At 35.8% G+C, this 15,870-nt stretch overlaps 2 protein-coding genes across 2 annotated transcripts in view; both read left to right on the top strand.

Annotated features, from left to right (window-relative positions):
• Positions 1-773: 773 nt before the first annotated feature.
• asb8 (ankyrin repeat and SOCS box containing 8) lies at positions 774-9,736 on the top strand. Its single transcript, XM_028452355.1, has 4 exons — positions 774-853; positions 3,724-3,900; positions 3,996-4,100; positions 7,098-9,736. Exons 2-4 carry the CDS (start codon positions 3,772-3,774, stop codon positions 7,731-7,733), a joined length of 870 nt encoding a protein of 289 aa, XP_028308156.1. The 5' UTR covers positions 774-853; positions 3,724-3,771; the 3' UTR covers positions 7,734-9,736.
• Positions 9,737-12,355: 2,619 nt separating this feature from the next.
• Positions 12,356-15,870, top strand: part of atf7a (activating transcription factor 7a) — a 37,158-nt gene continuing 33,643 nt past the window's right edge. The window contains exon 1 of the mRNA XM_028452352.1: positions 12,356-12,475. The gene's annotated coding sequence lies outside the window, so the exon portion shown is untranslated. The remainder of the gene's footprint in view (positions 12,476-15,870) is intronic.

The following is a 15,870-nucleotide window of genomic DNA, read 5'->3' as shown; positions in this document are numbered from 1 at the left end:
TTACAAACCAGCAAGTCTTCAACTGCATTAGACTAAAGTCAATGGCCAAAGATCTGAATAACTGCCAGAAAACATAGATATGCTCTAATTATTTATTTATTTATTTATTTTTTAAACTCCCCCAATAAAACTTGTTATGCAAAGTTCATGCACAAATATGAATATTCTTTTGAAAAATTTCAATATAAGGACATGATTTGGTTATAATTTTAGCCTGGCATTAATTGTCAAACCCTGTTATTGCATTTTAATTGCAGGGTGGCACTTTTTGCACTTTAAATAGGAAAAAGTTGTCTCACTAAATATTATTTTATTAATATCGTTTTAATTCCTATTTAGTTGAAAAGGTCATACCCAGTATGTTAGTATGCACAGGGTTAAAGTACTGTACATTGCTATTTTTAAAATGACTTTTCTTTCTTCTGAAAATATCGGCTCATATCGTTATCAGAAGCCCAGTGTCATATACCGTCTCGTCTCTTGGATTTTATATATCGTCCCAAACCTAATAACACGGTAACCTATACGGCTCATGCATGGCTGCCATACAGTCTATATTTGGTGCACTGCGCTACAGTCCTGCGTCCGAAGGTGTGATCCTATACATTTTTTCCTATATATATATATATATATATATATATGTCTATGCTGACACCCACCATATACACCTAAAAAATGTCCCGATAAAGTGCACATCCGGGTATTTCTCACGTAGGTAATCTTTGCACACTAGTTATGACCTCAGACTCGGTGGGCGTGGTCTCAGTCTATGACGGCCAGTGTTTACATCGGGCCGAGCTGCCAGCAGTCAACACGTAAGCTGTCAGATCTTCACCACTGCGGTCCAAAAACGGTACAGTAACCCCCGACAGCAGTCAGCTACTGAGTGTTTCGGCTTAAGGCACATTCACGGTACATCTTCCGGTGTTTTTAAAGAGTGGTGTTATATTATTAATCTGTTTGACTGTAGCTTAGCATCCCGGTGCTAACGTTAGCTAGCAGCTAGCAAATAGGGAATACAAACCTGTAAGAGCCGTTCTTTGTTTCCTACCAGCTGTTTTAGGGCGGTAGTATCAGCCTAATGTAGAACACAGTGGCTTTAAATATGAAGCCTGACACGACGGGGTTTTTTTTAAAATTCCTAATGTATGTCCTTATGTAGCACCTATAGATAGCTAACGCTAGCTACATTTAGCCTGCAGCTAAAGCTGATAGACATTTCCGGTTTGTGTAAATTCTATATGACCATCATCTTCAGATAAATAAATGGGTGTATGAGTGCATTCAGGTGTAAGTACTTGATACTTACTCTTAATAGTACAATATCTCACCTTTTTCTTAACGAGACAGTTGCTATAATTGAGACAATGATTTACTGCAGAAGGAGCAACAGGGTTTGGACTTGACCCTTGACCTTTACAATAACACGATGAATTAGATGTTATGTTTATGCTTCAGATTTATATATCATTCATGGATTAAATAGTAAAACTGTTTGGGATGCACTATCATATATATATATATATATATCAAAAACCCTCCAACCTTACCAGGCCTGTTTTTAAGTGTAAAACACTGTAGCAACATTGTCAAGTTTACCTCTTATCCACACTGTCATTCATGGGACTAGACTAGAGCAGAGGAATGAAAAATATTAAATGAACAATAGTGTCCCACATGTAATATGGAGGACCAACTCTGCTAACTAGTAATCGCGCTTTCACACATGCCTCTTTGCTCCGCACCATGCTTCGCTGCCTCGGATACTCCGATCTTTTTGTGATATGTGAAAGGTCACTGAAACTCTGGTGTGTAGCAAACAAGCGAATTCTGGTCCTCTGAAGAATGTAGGTCTCGGTTCAGCTCAAGCGAGACATGGTGTGGTCTTTAACCATGTGAGAAAGCAACCAGGACCAAACATAGGACTTTACATTGAAGTAGGGGATACCAGCCAGAAAGTTTGGTGCGCTTGGTAAATAGAATGCGTGAAAGCGGACCGGACCAAATTAAAATGCAACAATGTTGCAGATTCACCACCTGAATCGGACCGAGTCCATTGGACTATACGTGTGAAAGCGCCCTAAGTAAACCCCTGCCTTCTGCTGAGCTGCCACAAGGAGGGAAATTCAAAAAATGTCTTGATTATGGGCATTACTGCTGTAGCAGTAAGACACGCCGACTATGTCAGCCCATACCGCTGTTCGCAGAGACAGACAGTAATACACACAATGATGTCTGTACACACACACACACACACACACACACACAGCGAGTTCATAAGCTGAAATATGTCACTACTACTACAGGCACACACATTCATGACGTACAGCTCACACACAGCCTTGCAGATACCACTCAGGGGCAAACAATCCTGCTCTTACGCACATAGTAATAAGACAGACACACACGTCTGCACACATGCAAGACAGACGGGAATACACTCATAGCATGATGTGTCTGTAAATACACACATAGCTTGATGAACCCTCTGATTAGCGCAGAATCTGCTCTTTATAGAAGCACAGAGTCAAAAACATCACCGCTGTTTCACACACCGTGGACTTCCTCATTGCCTGTCAATCAATGCTCACTGAGGGCTGTGATTAGAGGAAACCCTTCTGCCCCCTCCCAGGTTTGATAGGATTGGCGGGGCCAACAGTGAAAGTTGATGACGCACTGACGTAGGGGAATCTTAAAGAATTCGTTTCAGCCAATAACGACATTCAGTTGTAATAGCCAACGTTCAACCCTTAGTGGCCAGTGTACCAGACTTTTTACAGCTAAATACACAAAATTAAACGACTTTTACTAAAATGTGAAGGGTGGGACTGGGATCAATCAACAGCACTATTTAATACCCAAATATATATGTATTCAGCAGAAAAAAAGTTGGTTTGGGGTGTCGTTACACTTTAAAAATAAAAAAAAAAATACAAAAATACTTACAGATATATTCCATGAATAAATCCCTCAATACCTTAATATACTGTATATATTCATGAATAAATCACATAATACCTAAATAGATGCCCTAAATTCTATTTATTTATTTTTTGTGTTTTAATTTATTTTTTCTTTTGTTCATGCACCCTCTTCAGCAAACAAAGTGGTGAAAAGTCCCACCATTGTGGACAGCCCCCTCATCTGCATTACATTTCATTGTGCGTGCTGAAGTGTGTGAATAAATGAAATAATGAATATATAAACAAATAAAAATACATAAATAAATAGCATGTATGGTAGTAATGAGTGATTTATTTATTGATTTATATATGTAGGTTTTTATTTATTTTTAATTCTGGCAGTTTGTCTTCCATAATTTAACATTACTGAGATATTAGCTGAAATGTGAACATATTACCTCAACATACTGGTGGTTAACTAGTCATCCAGTCAACACTGTCTATACCATCACAGAGAAAACAGCTACAGTGCTTTCTAAATCTAGTGGTGTTTCCTTGTTTCCTGCCCTTGTAGCACAAATGTAGCATGTGCCATTAAAACAACATGCACAACAATTTTAATAATCCCCAAAAAATTACACAGCCATTTATGTGCCCTGCACAGTATTATCTGTTTTGCTTTAGTGATGATATTGCTGAGGTAACTAACCAAAGATTTCTGGTGAAAACTGTCTGTGAAGGTAAATTTTTTTTTATTGATTTTTTTGTTAACAATCAACATGTTTCTTTATTTTTCCTCTCTGCTTGTGTATTGTTTCAGTAAGTCGTCGCGTCACCTCTGCCTGGGTGCCATGCTCCTCTGTCACACATGAGCTCTACTATGTGGTACATCATGCAAAGCATCCAAAGCAAATACTCCTTGTCTGAGCGGCTCATCCGCACTATTGCTGCCATCCGATCATTCCCACATGACAACGTGGAGGATTTAATTCGTAAGGTAGGTTTGCGTGTCATTTCTCCCACCATGGAATGAATAATGTCTCATTTTGTCATTGGTAACGGTCATGTGTCATTATTCTGTGCTACACTAAGGGAGCTGATGTGAACCGAATGCACGGAACACTCAAACCTCTGCACTGCGCCTGCATGGTTGCTGACACAGACTGTGTTGAGCTGCTCTTAGAGAAGGGGGCTGAGGTAGGACAACGCACACTTCATTTAAAAAAAAAAAAAAGTGCAAAATAATTATTATATTTTTCTATATATACACATATAATAGAAATATATTACATCAGGGATGGGCTACACTATCACAGCGGGGGCTACAAATATGTGATTATATATGATCCGAGGGCCACATTATCAACATTTATGTTAGCAGTTAAAATAATGACAGATCTGAGCTTTGTGTTTTTGCCATTTTTTGTGTTCTCTTTGTAATTTTGTGTGTTTTTTGGGTCACTTTCTGTATTTTCCTGTCATTTTGCAGACAGTTTGTTTGTCTTTGGAGCTATTTAGTAATGTGTTGTTTTTTGTGTTTTCATAGACATTTTGTTTGTTTAAGTGGTTGACGTGTCTGCCTTTGTGGTCATTTTGTGTTTTATGATGAGTCATTTTTGTGTATTTTGGAAATTTTTTTTGTGTATTTCATTCATACTGTTGATTTGTGGGTTTTGGGAGTTTTTTCTGTATTATGTTGGGCTTCATATTTCTTCCAACTTCTTTAAATACAATTTTTGGGGATTTGTTATGGGGGCCGCACAAAATTAGACCGAGGGTTTGTATTACATTACAATGTACAGAAGGGAGCCATCTGTTACTGAATATTACCGTATTATTTCATTGTATACTATGCTAATATGGGTGCAATACAATACAACAGTGGGATTCCCAGACTTTTCACAGTCCTGTACCTCTTTAAACATTAAACCTGAAGCCACGTACCCCCAACTGCTGCACACTCAAAAAACATAATAATGTAATGGCATATACAATGTGGCCCTACAGTAAAATTTGTCTCTTAATTTTACCTATCCTGTTGAGGAATGGTATATAATGAAAAAGGATAATAATCTGTAAGCACACAAGAAACATCTTATTCAGAATTATCACACGTTAGCTTCATTTAATGAAGCATTTTCAGTTTTGGAAAATGAATCAACCAAACATTTGTTAATTGAATATATAGCAGTAATACAACATATTTCTCACCCTGAAACTGTGAAATACAACTCACTCTAAATTTATTGGGAAGGTTGAGGTTGAGAGGATGTACAGAACTCTGCAATGTTTGGCTAAATTTCATATTTGTGCCTTTTTGATGAGTTTGTTTCTCTGTCTGAGGCTGCATTAGGGGTAATTTGTGGCAATGCATGGAGGCTCCTGACTGTTGGTTGATTTATAGTCTAGTTTTGAATGTTGTCATGCTGTTTTACATTTTTATTCACGTACCTCCTATGACAATTTGCATACCCCACTTTGGGAACCTAGGCAATAGAATAAATGACTGCAACAATAGAGCTTAGTCTGTCATTATCAATCACCATTATGTTCATAGCCAAAGACAGGGAAATACAACTTTGCCACCATCACTAGAGTCTAACAAATACTGTAGGCACATGGAAATGTTCTCTCCTTGCATGGCTCGTGATTTGAAGTACGGTATATATTATACTGTGCAGACATTGTTGATATGAAATAGGGTGACCATATGACATGTCTTCTTTTCATGTCTTGTCCGGGGATGTTTTACAAATTAATAAAATGGTCCTGGTTTCCCAGGGAATTTAAAAGCGTCTCGTAGAACACATTATTTTAAGACCATAACGCTACTAATATTTGCTCTGTCTGAGAAATTTCACCAGTTTCTGAAAGCTACTGAGGTGATTTTTAAAGCCAATATGGATCATTTTGGTAATTTTTTTACAGGTGCCGAATCATTAAAGTTGCTGCTTTGTTTTGACAAAATCATCACACACGAGGAAAAGAGAAAGTGATTAAAAGGTTATTGATTGAAGTGTATATTTACTGATTATTTACTGTTCTGTGAGCCTTGAGTTTTTATTACCCTCGGCTGAAGGGTTTTGTCATCAGTTCGTCGTCCGTCTGTCTGTGTGTGTAGAGTGGTGTAGATCTTTTAATGCAATACCCATCAACCATTCTAACACCAAAACAGTGGTACTAATGGGGGGATTCCAGGTAATGAAAAAAAAATCTGGTAACTCGATTTTTGGCGAAAAAACAGCATTTTTGAGGATTTCGAACAAACCTTTTCATGGACTGATTTTAAAGAAGGAAAGGAGGTGGACCGTTGATACTTTGCTGTAAGGTGACGTTCACTCACAGCTTTAAATTAGTGCTAAAAATGTTCCAATCTGGTCATTTTTGGCGAAAAAATGGCATTTTTAAAAAAAACTATTTTTGGACTCTGATATTTTATGTGGGTGTGAATCTGAATTCATAAGCCAGCAACAATTCATGAATCAAAACATTGGTACTAATATGGGGATTCTAGGCAATGTTTGGTGAAAAAACAGTATTTTTGAAAATTTTGAAAAATTTTTTTGTCGTGGACTGATTTTAAGGAAGGGAAGGAGGCGGACCATTGATACCTTGCTGTAAGGTGACATTCAATCAGCTTTAGATTAGTAGCAACATTTTTTATCTTTGTGTTTATCACAGAAACTACTACCTAATAAAATTCTATGCATAAACAGGTGAGTAATCATATTTAATAATGTTTTATTCCCCTACCGGTATTATAAATGTAATGGATGAACCATTTCCAACTGTAAATTCACTGAAGTGCTTAGCTTGGTCACAATAAATCAATGTAAATTATTTTTTGTGACAGTTAATATTTTGAGGATTTTTCAAATGTCAGACCGAGGAATTTTAATTTTAGGAGGCAATGTTTCTCATATTGTTTCAAGGATTTAGAGATTTTAAGAAGGTTTTTATGAGATTTTTGAAGAGCAGATGTTAAAATGCATAATAATGCTGAATGATTTGAGTCACGACTGATTTCAGATTTTTTTTTAAAGAGCAAATTTAATTTTTAAAACTTTAAGGACATGAGTATGTCGAGGTCAGCCCACGTGTCCTCTTTTTTTTTTTTTAAATCAAAATATGGTCATCCTGCATAAAACTGTTGAGTTACACTGATTTATTGATATATTTATTTTGAATCCCCAGGTGAATGCTTTGGACGGCTATAACCGTACAGCTCTGCACTATGCGGCAGAGAAAGATGAGAGCTGTGTGGAGCTGCTACTTGAGTACGGGGCCCAGCCGAACGCCCTGGATGGCAACAAGGACACCCCGTTACACTGGGCCGCGTTCAAAGACAACCCAGAGTGTGTGAGGGCTCTGCTGGAGAGCGGGGCCTGTCCCAACGCACGGGACTACAACAATGACACACCTTTGAGCTGGGCGGCCATGAAGGGGAACCTGGAGAGTGTCAAAGTGCTGTTAGACTACGGAGCTCAGGTTCACGTGACCAACATGAAGGGTCAGACCCCTATCTCCCGACTGGTGGCCCTGTTGGCCCGGGGCCTGGGCACGGAGCAGGAGGAGGAGTGCTTGGAGCTGCTGTGTCAAGCAGCGGGGCGTTTTGAGATCCGCCGCGCCGACGGCACTCTCCCCAGGGAGCTGAGCAAAGATCCTCAACTGTTGGCCAGGCTGACCGACATGGTCGCTCAGGCCCCTACTCTCCGTAGCCTAGCTCGCTGCGCTGTGCGACAGAGCCTCGGAGTGCAGTTCCTACCTACTGCCGTTAAAGAGCTTCCTTTACCAGAGACTGTCAAAGACTACCTACTACTGAGAGACTGACACTGAAACCACCTCGGCTTTCTCAAACCTCATTGGCTGCTTGTTAGATGACTCATCAGTAGGGTGCATCAAACCCCACAATGTTTTAAAATCAATCTGTCCCCAGTCTAATTATGTTCCAATGACCAAAATAGGAAACCTTGCTTAACATTCGTTAAATCAATTTATATTTATGGGGTCCACATCAAGGTTGAAATGTTTACATATACCCCATTATGAGCAATTTTTACATTTAATCTAGCATTTGGGTTATTTTGTTGCTGGAATAAATTATATAGAAATGTAAAAAACTATATAATATGAATCCTAATAAGGCACTATTGACACATTTACACAATTAACATGATGAATTGATGAGCTAGCAGTAATTTGTCATTTCTGTTTTCTTATGTTTTTTCAGGAAAACAACAAAATAATTTATATTTTCTGTTAATATTGGTGTTCTTTAATTATTTTTTTCACTGGCTTGGTGGACCCGATAAACAGTGATAGAATTGGAACCATCAAAACCCACATAAAATAATGTAATTTTTAAAATCTTTCTGTCCCCACTCTAAATTTCTTCTAATACCAAAAAAAAATATAACCTGGCAAAGAATTATGGGGTCCACCAAGCCTGTGGAAAAAAACAAAAAAAACACCAATAATAACAGAAACTGTGCATTATTTTGTTGTTTTCCTGAAAAACACAAGTACTGCTAGATCATTAATTTATCATGCTAATCAAGCTTGTGTCAATAGTGTCTTGTTAGGCTTCATTGTCCAGCAAAATATATTTTTTTCCATTTCTATATAATTTATTCCAGAAAAAAAAAACCCAATTGTTATATTAAAAATCACTAATAATGGGGGATATGTGAACATTTTAACCTTGATGTGGACCCCATAAACATAAATTGATTTAGCAAGGCTTCCTATTTTGGTCATTGGAACATAATTAGACTGAGGACATATTCATTTTCATACCATTGTGGGCTTTGATGCATCCTACTCATCAGGCCACTATTACTTGGAAAAGGAAATGCCATCACTAAAATATAGAAAAATGTTCACCGTGGCCAATTTTTGTAATCACTCTTGGTCTGTTCCTCATTCATGGAGAATAGACTGTTCACGAATAGGAATGCAGGAGTTTATTGGAATACATTTGTGCTTCGTGTGCTAATAGTGAGCTTAACAGTTAGGGCTCATTTTATTTGATGCAGGTTGTCTAATAACTTTGTCAGAAGGTGTGATTATGTAACGTGCTAGAAATATAGATATTGTTTGAGTGTTCCTGTGAGTCACACACATGCACACTCACAATTCAATCTGATCATTTTATTTACATAAACACAATGTTTTTTAAAAATATTTTCACATCTTTGGTCCATATTTATTATCTTTTTGTGGTTCCATTTTATTTTTATTTTTTAACCAATGACAGTTTCTGTCTTAACTTACAAAAGTAGGTTTTCGAAGGTGCTCATAAGTCTCATATTCTGGAGGAATGTGACTTTACGTTAACGGATGTTTTAAATGTTCAAGTATACAATGGCATGAATACTAAGTTTTGTTGTGGAAAGGTTCACTAACTGCATTTCTTAAATGTATGCTTGAATGTTTGTGTATGATTAGAATCTTACTATGCTTGATTTTTTTTTTTCTTTTTCTTTGCTGAAATGTAAAAAAAAAAAAAAAAAATCTTATATCAACTTAGTGTAGACTAGCAATGTTGTTTTTTTTTTTTGTCAGCCTGCTGAAAGTAAATGCCTTTTTATTACACTTCTCTCTTTTACTGTTCTCAAAAAATTGTGTTTCATTGGAAATTTGACAATGGATAACCTTAGAACAACAATTGCAGCTTCCTGTTTGTTTTTTTTAAATCAGGGTAAACGTGTCAGTGTTCCAAAAGAAATACATTAGTAAACAGCTGTAATATTGATCAAGTTAAAACCCTTAACATTACATTTTGGCTGTTTTTATCCCACCTATGAGGCAGGAAATAAGTGGCTGTACTTAGAAACACTGCACATGGTGCTATGATCTAACACACTCTCAGAATCCTAAGGGTGTGAGACATGGAACACCTTAGAAAAGCCAGCAGTCCATCATAGGTTTTTAATACTGTTTTATTTCAAACAAATGCAAGAACACAAAAAACCCCCCACTATATTACAATAAACAAAATATTTGATGCAGATGGCTTCTCTCCACCCTGCGGTGAACACTTGGGTCCTTTCTGTGTGGAGTTTGCTTGCACTCCCCGTGCTGCGTGGATTTCCTCTGGATACTCCGGCATCCTCCCACAATCCGAAAAACATGACTGTGTTTGGTGATGAATGTGTGTGTGAGTGGTTGTCTGAGAGTGTGTGGCCCTGAGATGGACAGGCGCCCTGTCCAGGGTGTACCCCCGCCTGACATCCGGTGTGAGCCGGAGATAGACACCGGCAGACCCCCATGACCCTGAAAAACAGGAACAAGCGGGTCATAAAATGGATGGATGGATGAAAAAAATAACGAAATTACATATATTACTGCATACACATATGTTTTGGGTTTGAAAGGGAGTGGGTGGATGTATAAATGTATTAATCCTACCCCTTTTCCTACATTACAGTTACAAATAATCAATTTTCAGCATCCTGCTGTTAATAAATTAATGTCGTTATATGATTTTGATTAAATACACACAAAAAAGAAAACATATTACACACTTTCAAAATTGTCATACAACTGAAAGATGAATAATCTCAATAATGTATTCATTTTTATGGCTTTTTTTCCTCCAAAAACAGGTATATATACAGTATATATATATATTTTTTTATTTATGTATTTTGAACGTTGTCTGATGGGTCGGGCTAATCTTGAACTGTACTAATCAAAATATATACAATAATAAAAAAAATCTTATTGTTATTTTATATATCTTTATTAGTACTAACTGTGATCAGGTGACACTGAAAAACATAATTTAATCGGTGGGTTTTCTGCAATGATGTGCCTGTATATATAATGAAAAAACCACTGAACCTGAAGCTGTTTAGCACAAACCCCAATGAACTATTACTGTACAAACTGACTACTCACAATTCAGTACCACATAATGCAGAAATACAAAGTTTTGGCTCTAAGTATGTATTATATATAAGAATGGAAAAGATCTAATTATCATGATTAAAAGGGGGGAATCGTTTTTAAATCCCAATGATACATCAGATAATTAAAACAACTACATACACAAATACAGTTCTCTTATTCTCCATTGGGGGTCTCTACAGGATAAACCTTTAAACACAATCACATTTAAAAGCTGCATTAGTGAAGTCCACTGTAGTTACTTATTGAGTGACTTTGAGGGACTTTCTGGGTTGTCCTAAACATTTTAGCATGTTTCAGAGTAGTGGAATGTAGTGTGAATGTATTATTGATTATTGATAGAGAACCAACTCTTTGAGCTCCATATCAAGGTTTCAAATTAAAACATTCACTTTTATTTTAAAATTCTTTGGCAGAAATGTGTATGTTTCAGTGCTTTACATAGTCATACATCAATACACGGTTTTTTCCTTTGACCGTCACAACAATATATTTTTTTTGTTTTGTTCACATAACAGTATTTTGATGGATTTTTTAAAAAAAATATAGAATATAATCTAAATGTAATTTTCTCGAGATAGAAGTTGTTATGGTTGAAGAAAACAGAAATTTTAGAACATGTTCTTAGGATTTGTTTAAAATATTTAATTTTCAGTGGATTTATTTGAAAATAAATGTGAATAACTGCGATCAACCCTACTGGTGCCATCATATATCCATCTTTCATCAGATGTAATAGTGTAGCGAAGATGGAAGATGAATGGGCTTGGAAGACAAATGCGTTTTTGTAAATATAAATAGGCCAACTTTATATATGTGTATTTATATAATTGAACTTAATACTTCAGTTTTAGTCATATCCACAACATTTTATTTCATTTTTGTCAGTGTCTAGTTAAAAATGTACAACATCTAAACAAATGTAAAGTGCACAGTATATACAGGAAACAAGGCACTTAAATGTCCAATACAACAATCAATAGAACAATGGATAGGATAACATATTAAAATCAATACCACAAGTTCATTCTGAGGAACAGAATAAATAAACAAACAAAACAAACAAAACACACAAATAAAGAAAAATGTAAATGAAATCAAATTTAAAAGGGATAATTCAATGGTACTTTACAATATAAATGTAAAATGTAAAATATTCAAACATGTTTAACTATTTTATTTTTTGTTTGTTTGTTTTTAGGATTTTAAGGGATTTAAAATATTGTCAAAATGAATTGTGAAAGGCAGTGAAATGAGGTTTGATGTATTTTAAAAAAAAAACAAAAAACATTTGCTTATGTATAGAAAAATGTCCAAGTATATTGTGGATAAGGAAGTCATGGTGTTAATTATATTATATTATATTATATTATATTATATTATATTATATTATATTATATTATATTATGGTTCAGTGGTTTCTTCTTCACAACAAAATATACAATTACTTTTCAAATCGTTGCTTCAATAGAGCACTAAATGGGTAAATTACATTCAATATCTAAAAATACTGTTATACAGTATAAAATGCATTTTGATTTCTCGTGACGTTTTAAGCCATCACGTCTCGTCTACGTTGCGCCTGAAATCTCGCGATAAGTCGACGTCGAGGGGAGTGTCGAATTCCAGTAGAAAGGGGAGCCACAGAGAGGGGCGCAAGGGTGAGTTTGTAAACACTTAAAAAACCTTTTATTTCGTCTAAGACTTGTGAACTACATTAGTGTAGTTGACAGCTGTGATGGATGCGACACTTTTCAGTGTTTATCGGTGTGAAAACCACTCGTCTGTAATATTGTCAGAACTATTATGGCAGCACCATTCGGATCCTGAGTGGCGTTTAGCAGCAGTGTCAATTCGCTAACTGCCAAACTACCCACTCGGTCTGCTTTTACCTGATTTTAACGTCTGCAACACCTTTAAAACACACCCAGCCGCCCTTTAAGTTTCGCTACATAGGGATTTACGCGCGTTTGTTGTCACCGCAAACAGCGTTAGCTACGCTGTTGGAGCAGACTTCGATATATGGCCTGTTGGGAACGCTAGCCACGGTAGCTATCCATTAGTTTTGCGTGGATACAAAAAGTTGATTTGGGGACTTTTGACCAATAGGAAGCAGCTGAATGGTGTTATTGACAGGGTCCAAAGCAATGCAGGGAGTAGCTACAGTTGACTGACGTGCTTTTGACCAATCAGAGAGCTCTGTGGGCGGGGCTGTTACGGGAACAGGCGGAGCTAAGGGTGTCCCTGCTAGCCAGCAGGTAATGGAGGCTTAAAAAGACTAACTTTACTGAACTGAGTACTAAAGGTAGCCAGCTTTGTCTGAACGAAGGAACTTTAAGTCTCACAGGGCTTGGATATTTTACTGGTGGTGACGCCGACTACTTGTTGCAACAATGTGTTTTTTATTGGTTTTTTTTTTGTTTTGCTTTAAACTGTGAAAGTCAAGACATCTTCTCAAAGTTTGCAAGAAGGACATTAGAGAACATCCCATGTTATAATGATAACCTTTAATGTTGAAACTTGAACTGCTGAACGGCCTACTATCTGCATATCCATGCATGTCAACACCTTCGTGAGGAATGTAGGCCATGTTTTTGGCAGTCGTATTCATTCCATCACATACAGGAGTGTTAGAGCAGGGGAAGAATGCAGCACAGCATGTTTGCTTCAGCATCTCAACACACAATGATGTTACATGCTCATTATCATGCATGATTTATTGTCATTTATTTATATATATATATATATATATATATATATATATATATATATATATATATATATATATATATATATATATATATATTAGGGATGGGAACCTCTGGGTACCTCATGATACGCGATACACAGCTCACGATAACGATTATCTCCCAATATGACGATACTGCGATTATCAATTTATTGGTCAAAAATCAATCTATGATAATCTATGACATAACAAGAAGAAAAAAAAAAAGATTAAGTGAAAAAATACAATTTTTATTTTATATCTCTGAAAGACAATAGATTGAAAAAGTCTCCTATGAACAGTGACACTATTTTAGTGCAACATTTCTGTAAATAAGTGTCAACATACCAATGTAAACGAATAAGTATCTCCAATAGTGCTTTCTGTAAACAAAAAATAGGGTCTTTCTTACCAGTGACACCATTATAGTGCAATATTCCAGTCAACAAAATATTGGTTCCTTCAACAAACAATGACAAAATTTCTGTGATCTACCTGCACATTTTAGTGAAAAAGCAGAAAAGGTTTTGAAAATAATAAAATCAGAATCAACTTTATTGACCAAGTAATGTATTGAATACACATGAGGAATTTGTCTTGGTGAACTGTAAATCTTAAATGGAAAAAAATATATATATGTATTTTTAAATTTTAAAAATTGATAGCGCGAGCATATGGATAATCAATCGTGTGAAAAAAATAATGCAATATCGAGATATCGTCACGCTGGGCGATATATCGATACATCTCTTGAATATCGCTATATATATATATATATCGCCCAGCCCGACCTCTGACTTTCATAGAGGTACTGGGCTCTATTAAATAAGGAATGCATTCTCATCAATTTCATTAATGCTTTGATGCTTTCCTTATGAGGTAACTTGTAGGGACACATCAAGGCATATCACCTCTGAGGAAGACTGGCAGTTGACAGTCGAAACATGTCAGGAGATAATATATCCTGAAAAACCTTGTCTAAATAAACAAAACATTAACATTTGGGGTGTCCCGATCTGATATTGATATTGGATATCAGTCCGATATTAACCTGAAAACGAATATCGGATATCGGACTCAAATTTCCAGATTTACCGTTTTTTTTTTCTCCACCATTTCATTTTTTATTTATTTTATTTAATTGTAGAGTACTTTAGATTTTATGTTTATGTTGAAGGTTGAAATGTATATAACCAATTGGTTAATAATAAATGGGTCAGTTTTTCTCATACCTACTGTTGCTGACTTTTCTAACATTCCACACTACAAAATAAGTAATTATAATTTTTTTATTAAAAAAACAAAAAACAAAAAATATATATATATATATATATATATATGTATGTGTATGATTCATGCTGATATCAGATCAATATTGGTATCGGCCGATACACAAGGCTGCAATACCTGTATCATATCGGAAATGGAAAAAGTTGTATCGGGACATCCCTACATTAACTTACTGGCATTAAGAAATATCAAGTTTTCTATTTTGGCTTGTTTTATTATAAAATACTAATTTCAGGAGTTGCTGTTTTCACTGCTTCTCAGAACAGCATGAAAAGCACAGTTAAATGTATTGCTGAGTGCATCCTAACCCAGACCTTCCCCTAAACAAGCCACACTACAGAACTCACTCACACGTGCTGTCCCTTAGAGGAGAAAAAGCCAAAAGTGGAACGTATTGTGCAACTGTTTGTTGATGTGTGTGCCTGTGTGGCATTTTGCATCAGCAAATTTAACCCTGAATTTTGTTTCTGGTCAGATTTAATTTGAAATAAAAATATCAAGATTTATATTGTATATCACAATTTTTGAGAAAAATAAATTAATATAAGTTTTGGTCCATATCGCCCAGAAGGCAATTATGTATTTGACTCATTTAATTAAAAAAAAGATGCTTTTTAAAATGAAACAATAAAATAAGTGAAGATGGATAAATAATTGTTCACTGCAACAATAAGAAAAAAACAGATTTTTTTTTTCCTTTTTCAACACTTAAAAATAGGAACAAGAGAAAATATTTTTGATCAAATGGGCTGGCTTTAATGCTGTAATTTATATTTTTTTTAAAGCACATGTCAGACTTAAGGCCCAGGGGCCAAATCTGGCCCTTTAGAGAATTCAATTCGGCACGCAGGAAAAAAGTAAAAATCTCAAAGAAAACATGAATCATTTCGTAAATTGCCAACTAATTCAGCTGAAACTCCTAATAGTTCCCAGTGCTCTGTTTTGCCGTACTGCAATTTTCCTCAAATTGTTCCCCAAAAATTTCCTCAAATTAAGTAGAAATTGGTCGTAAAACCAAGGAAGTTAAAGTGAAGATCC

This window comes from Gouania willdenowi, chromosome 7 (assembly GCF_900634775.1).
Source record: "Gouania willdenowi chromosome 7, fGouWil2.1, whole genome shotgun sequence".
Taxonomy (NCBI): Eukaryota; Metazoa; Chordata; class Actinopteri; order Blenniiformes; family Gobiesocidae; genus Gouania; species Gouania willdenowi.
The sequence above is the reverse complement of the archived record's forward strand: the minus strand, read 5'-3'. Positions and strand labels throughout refer to the sequence as shown.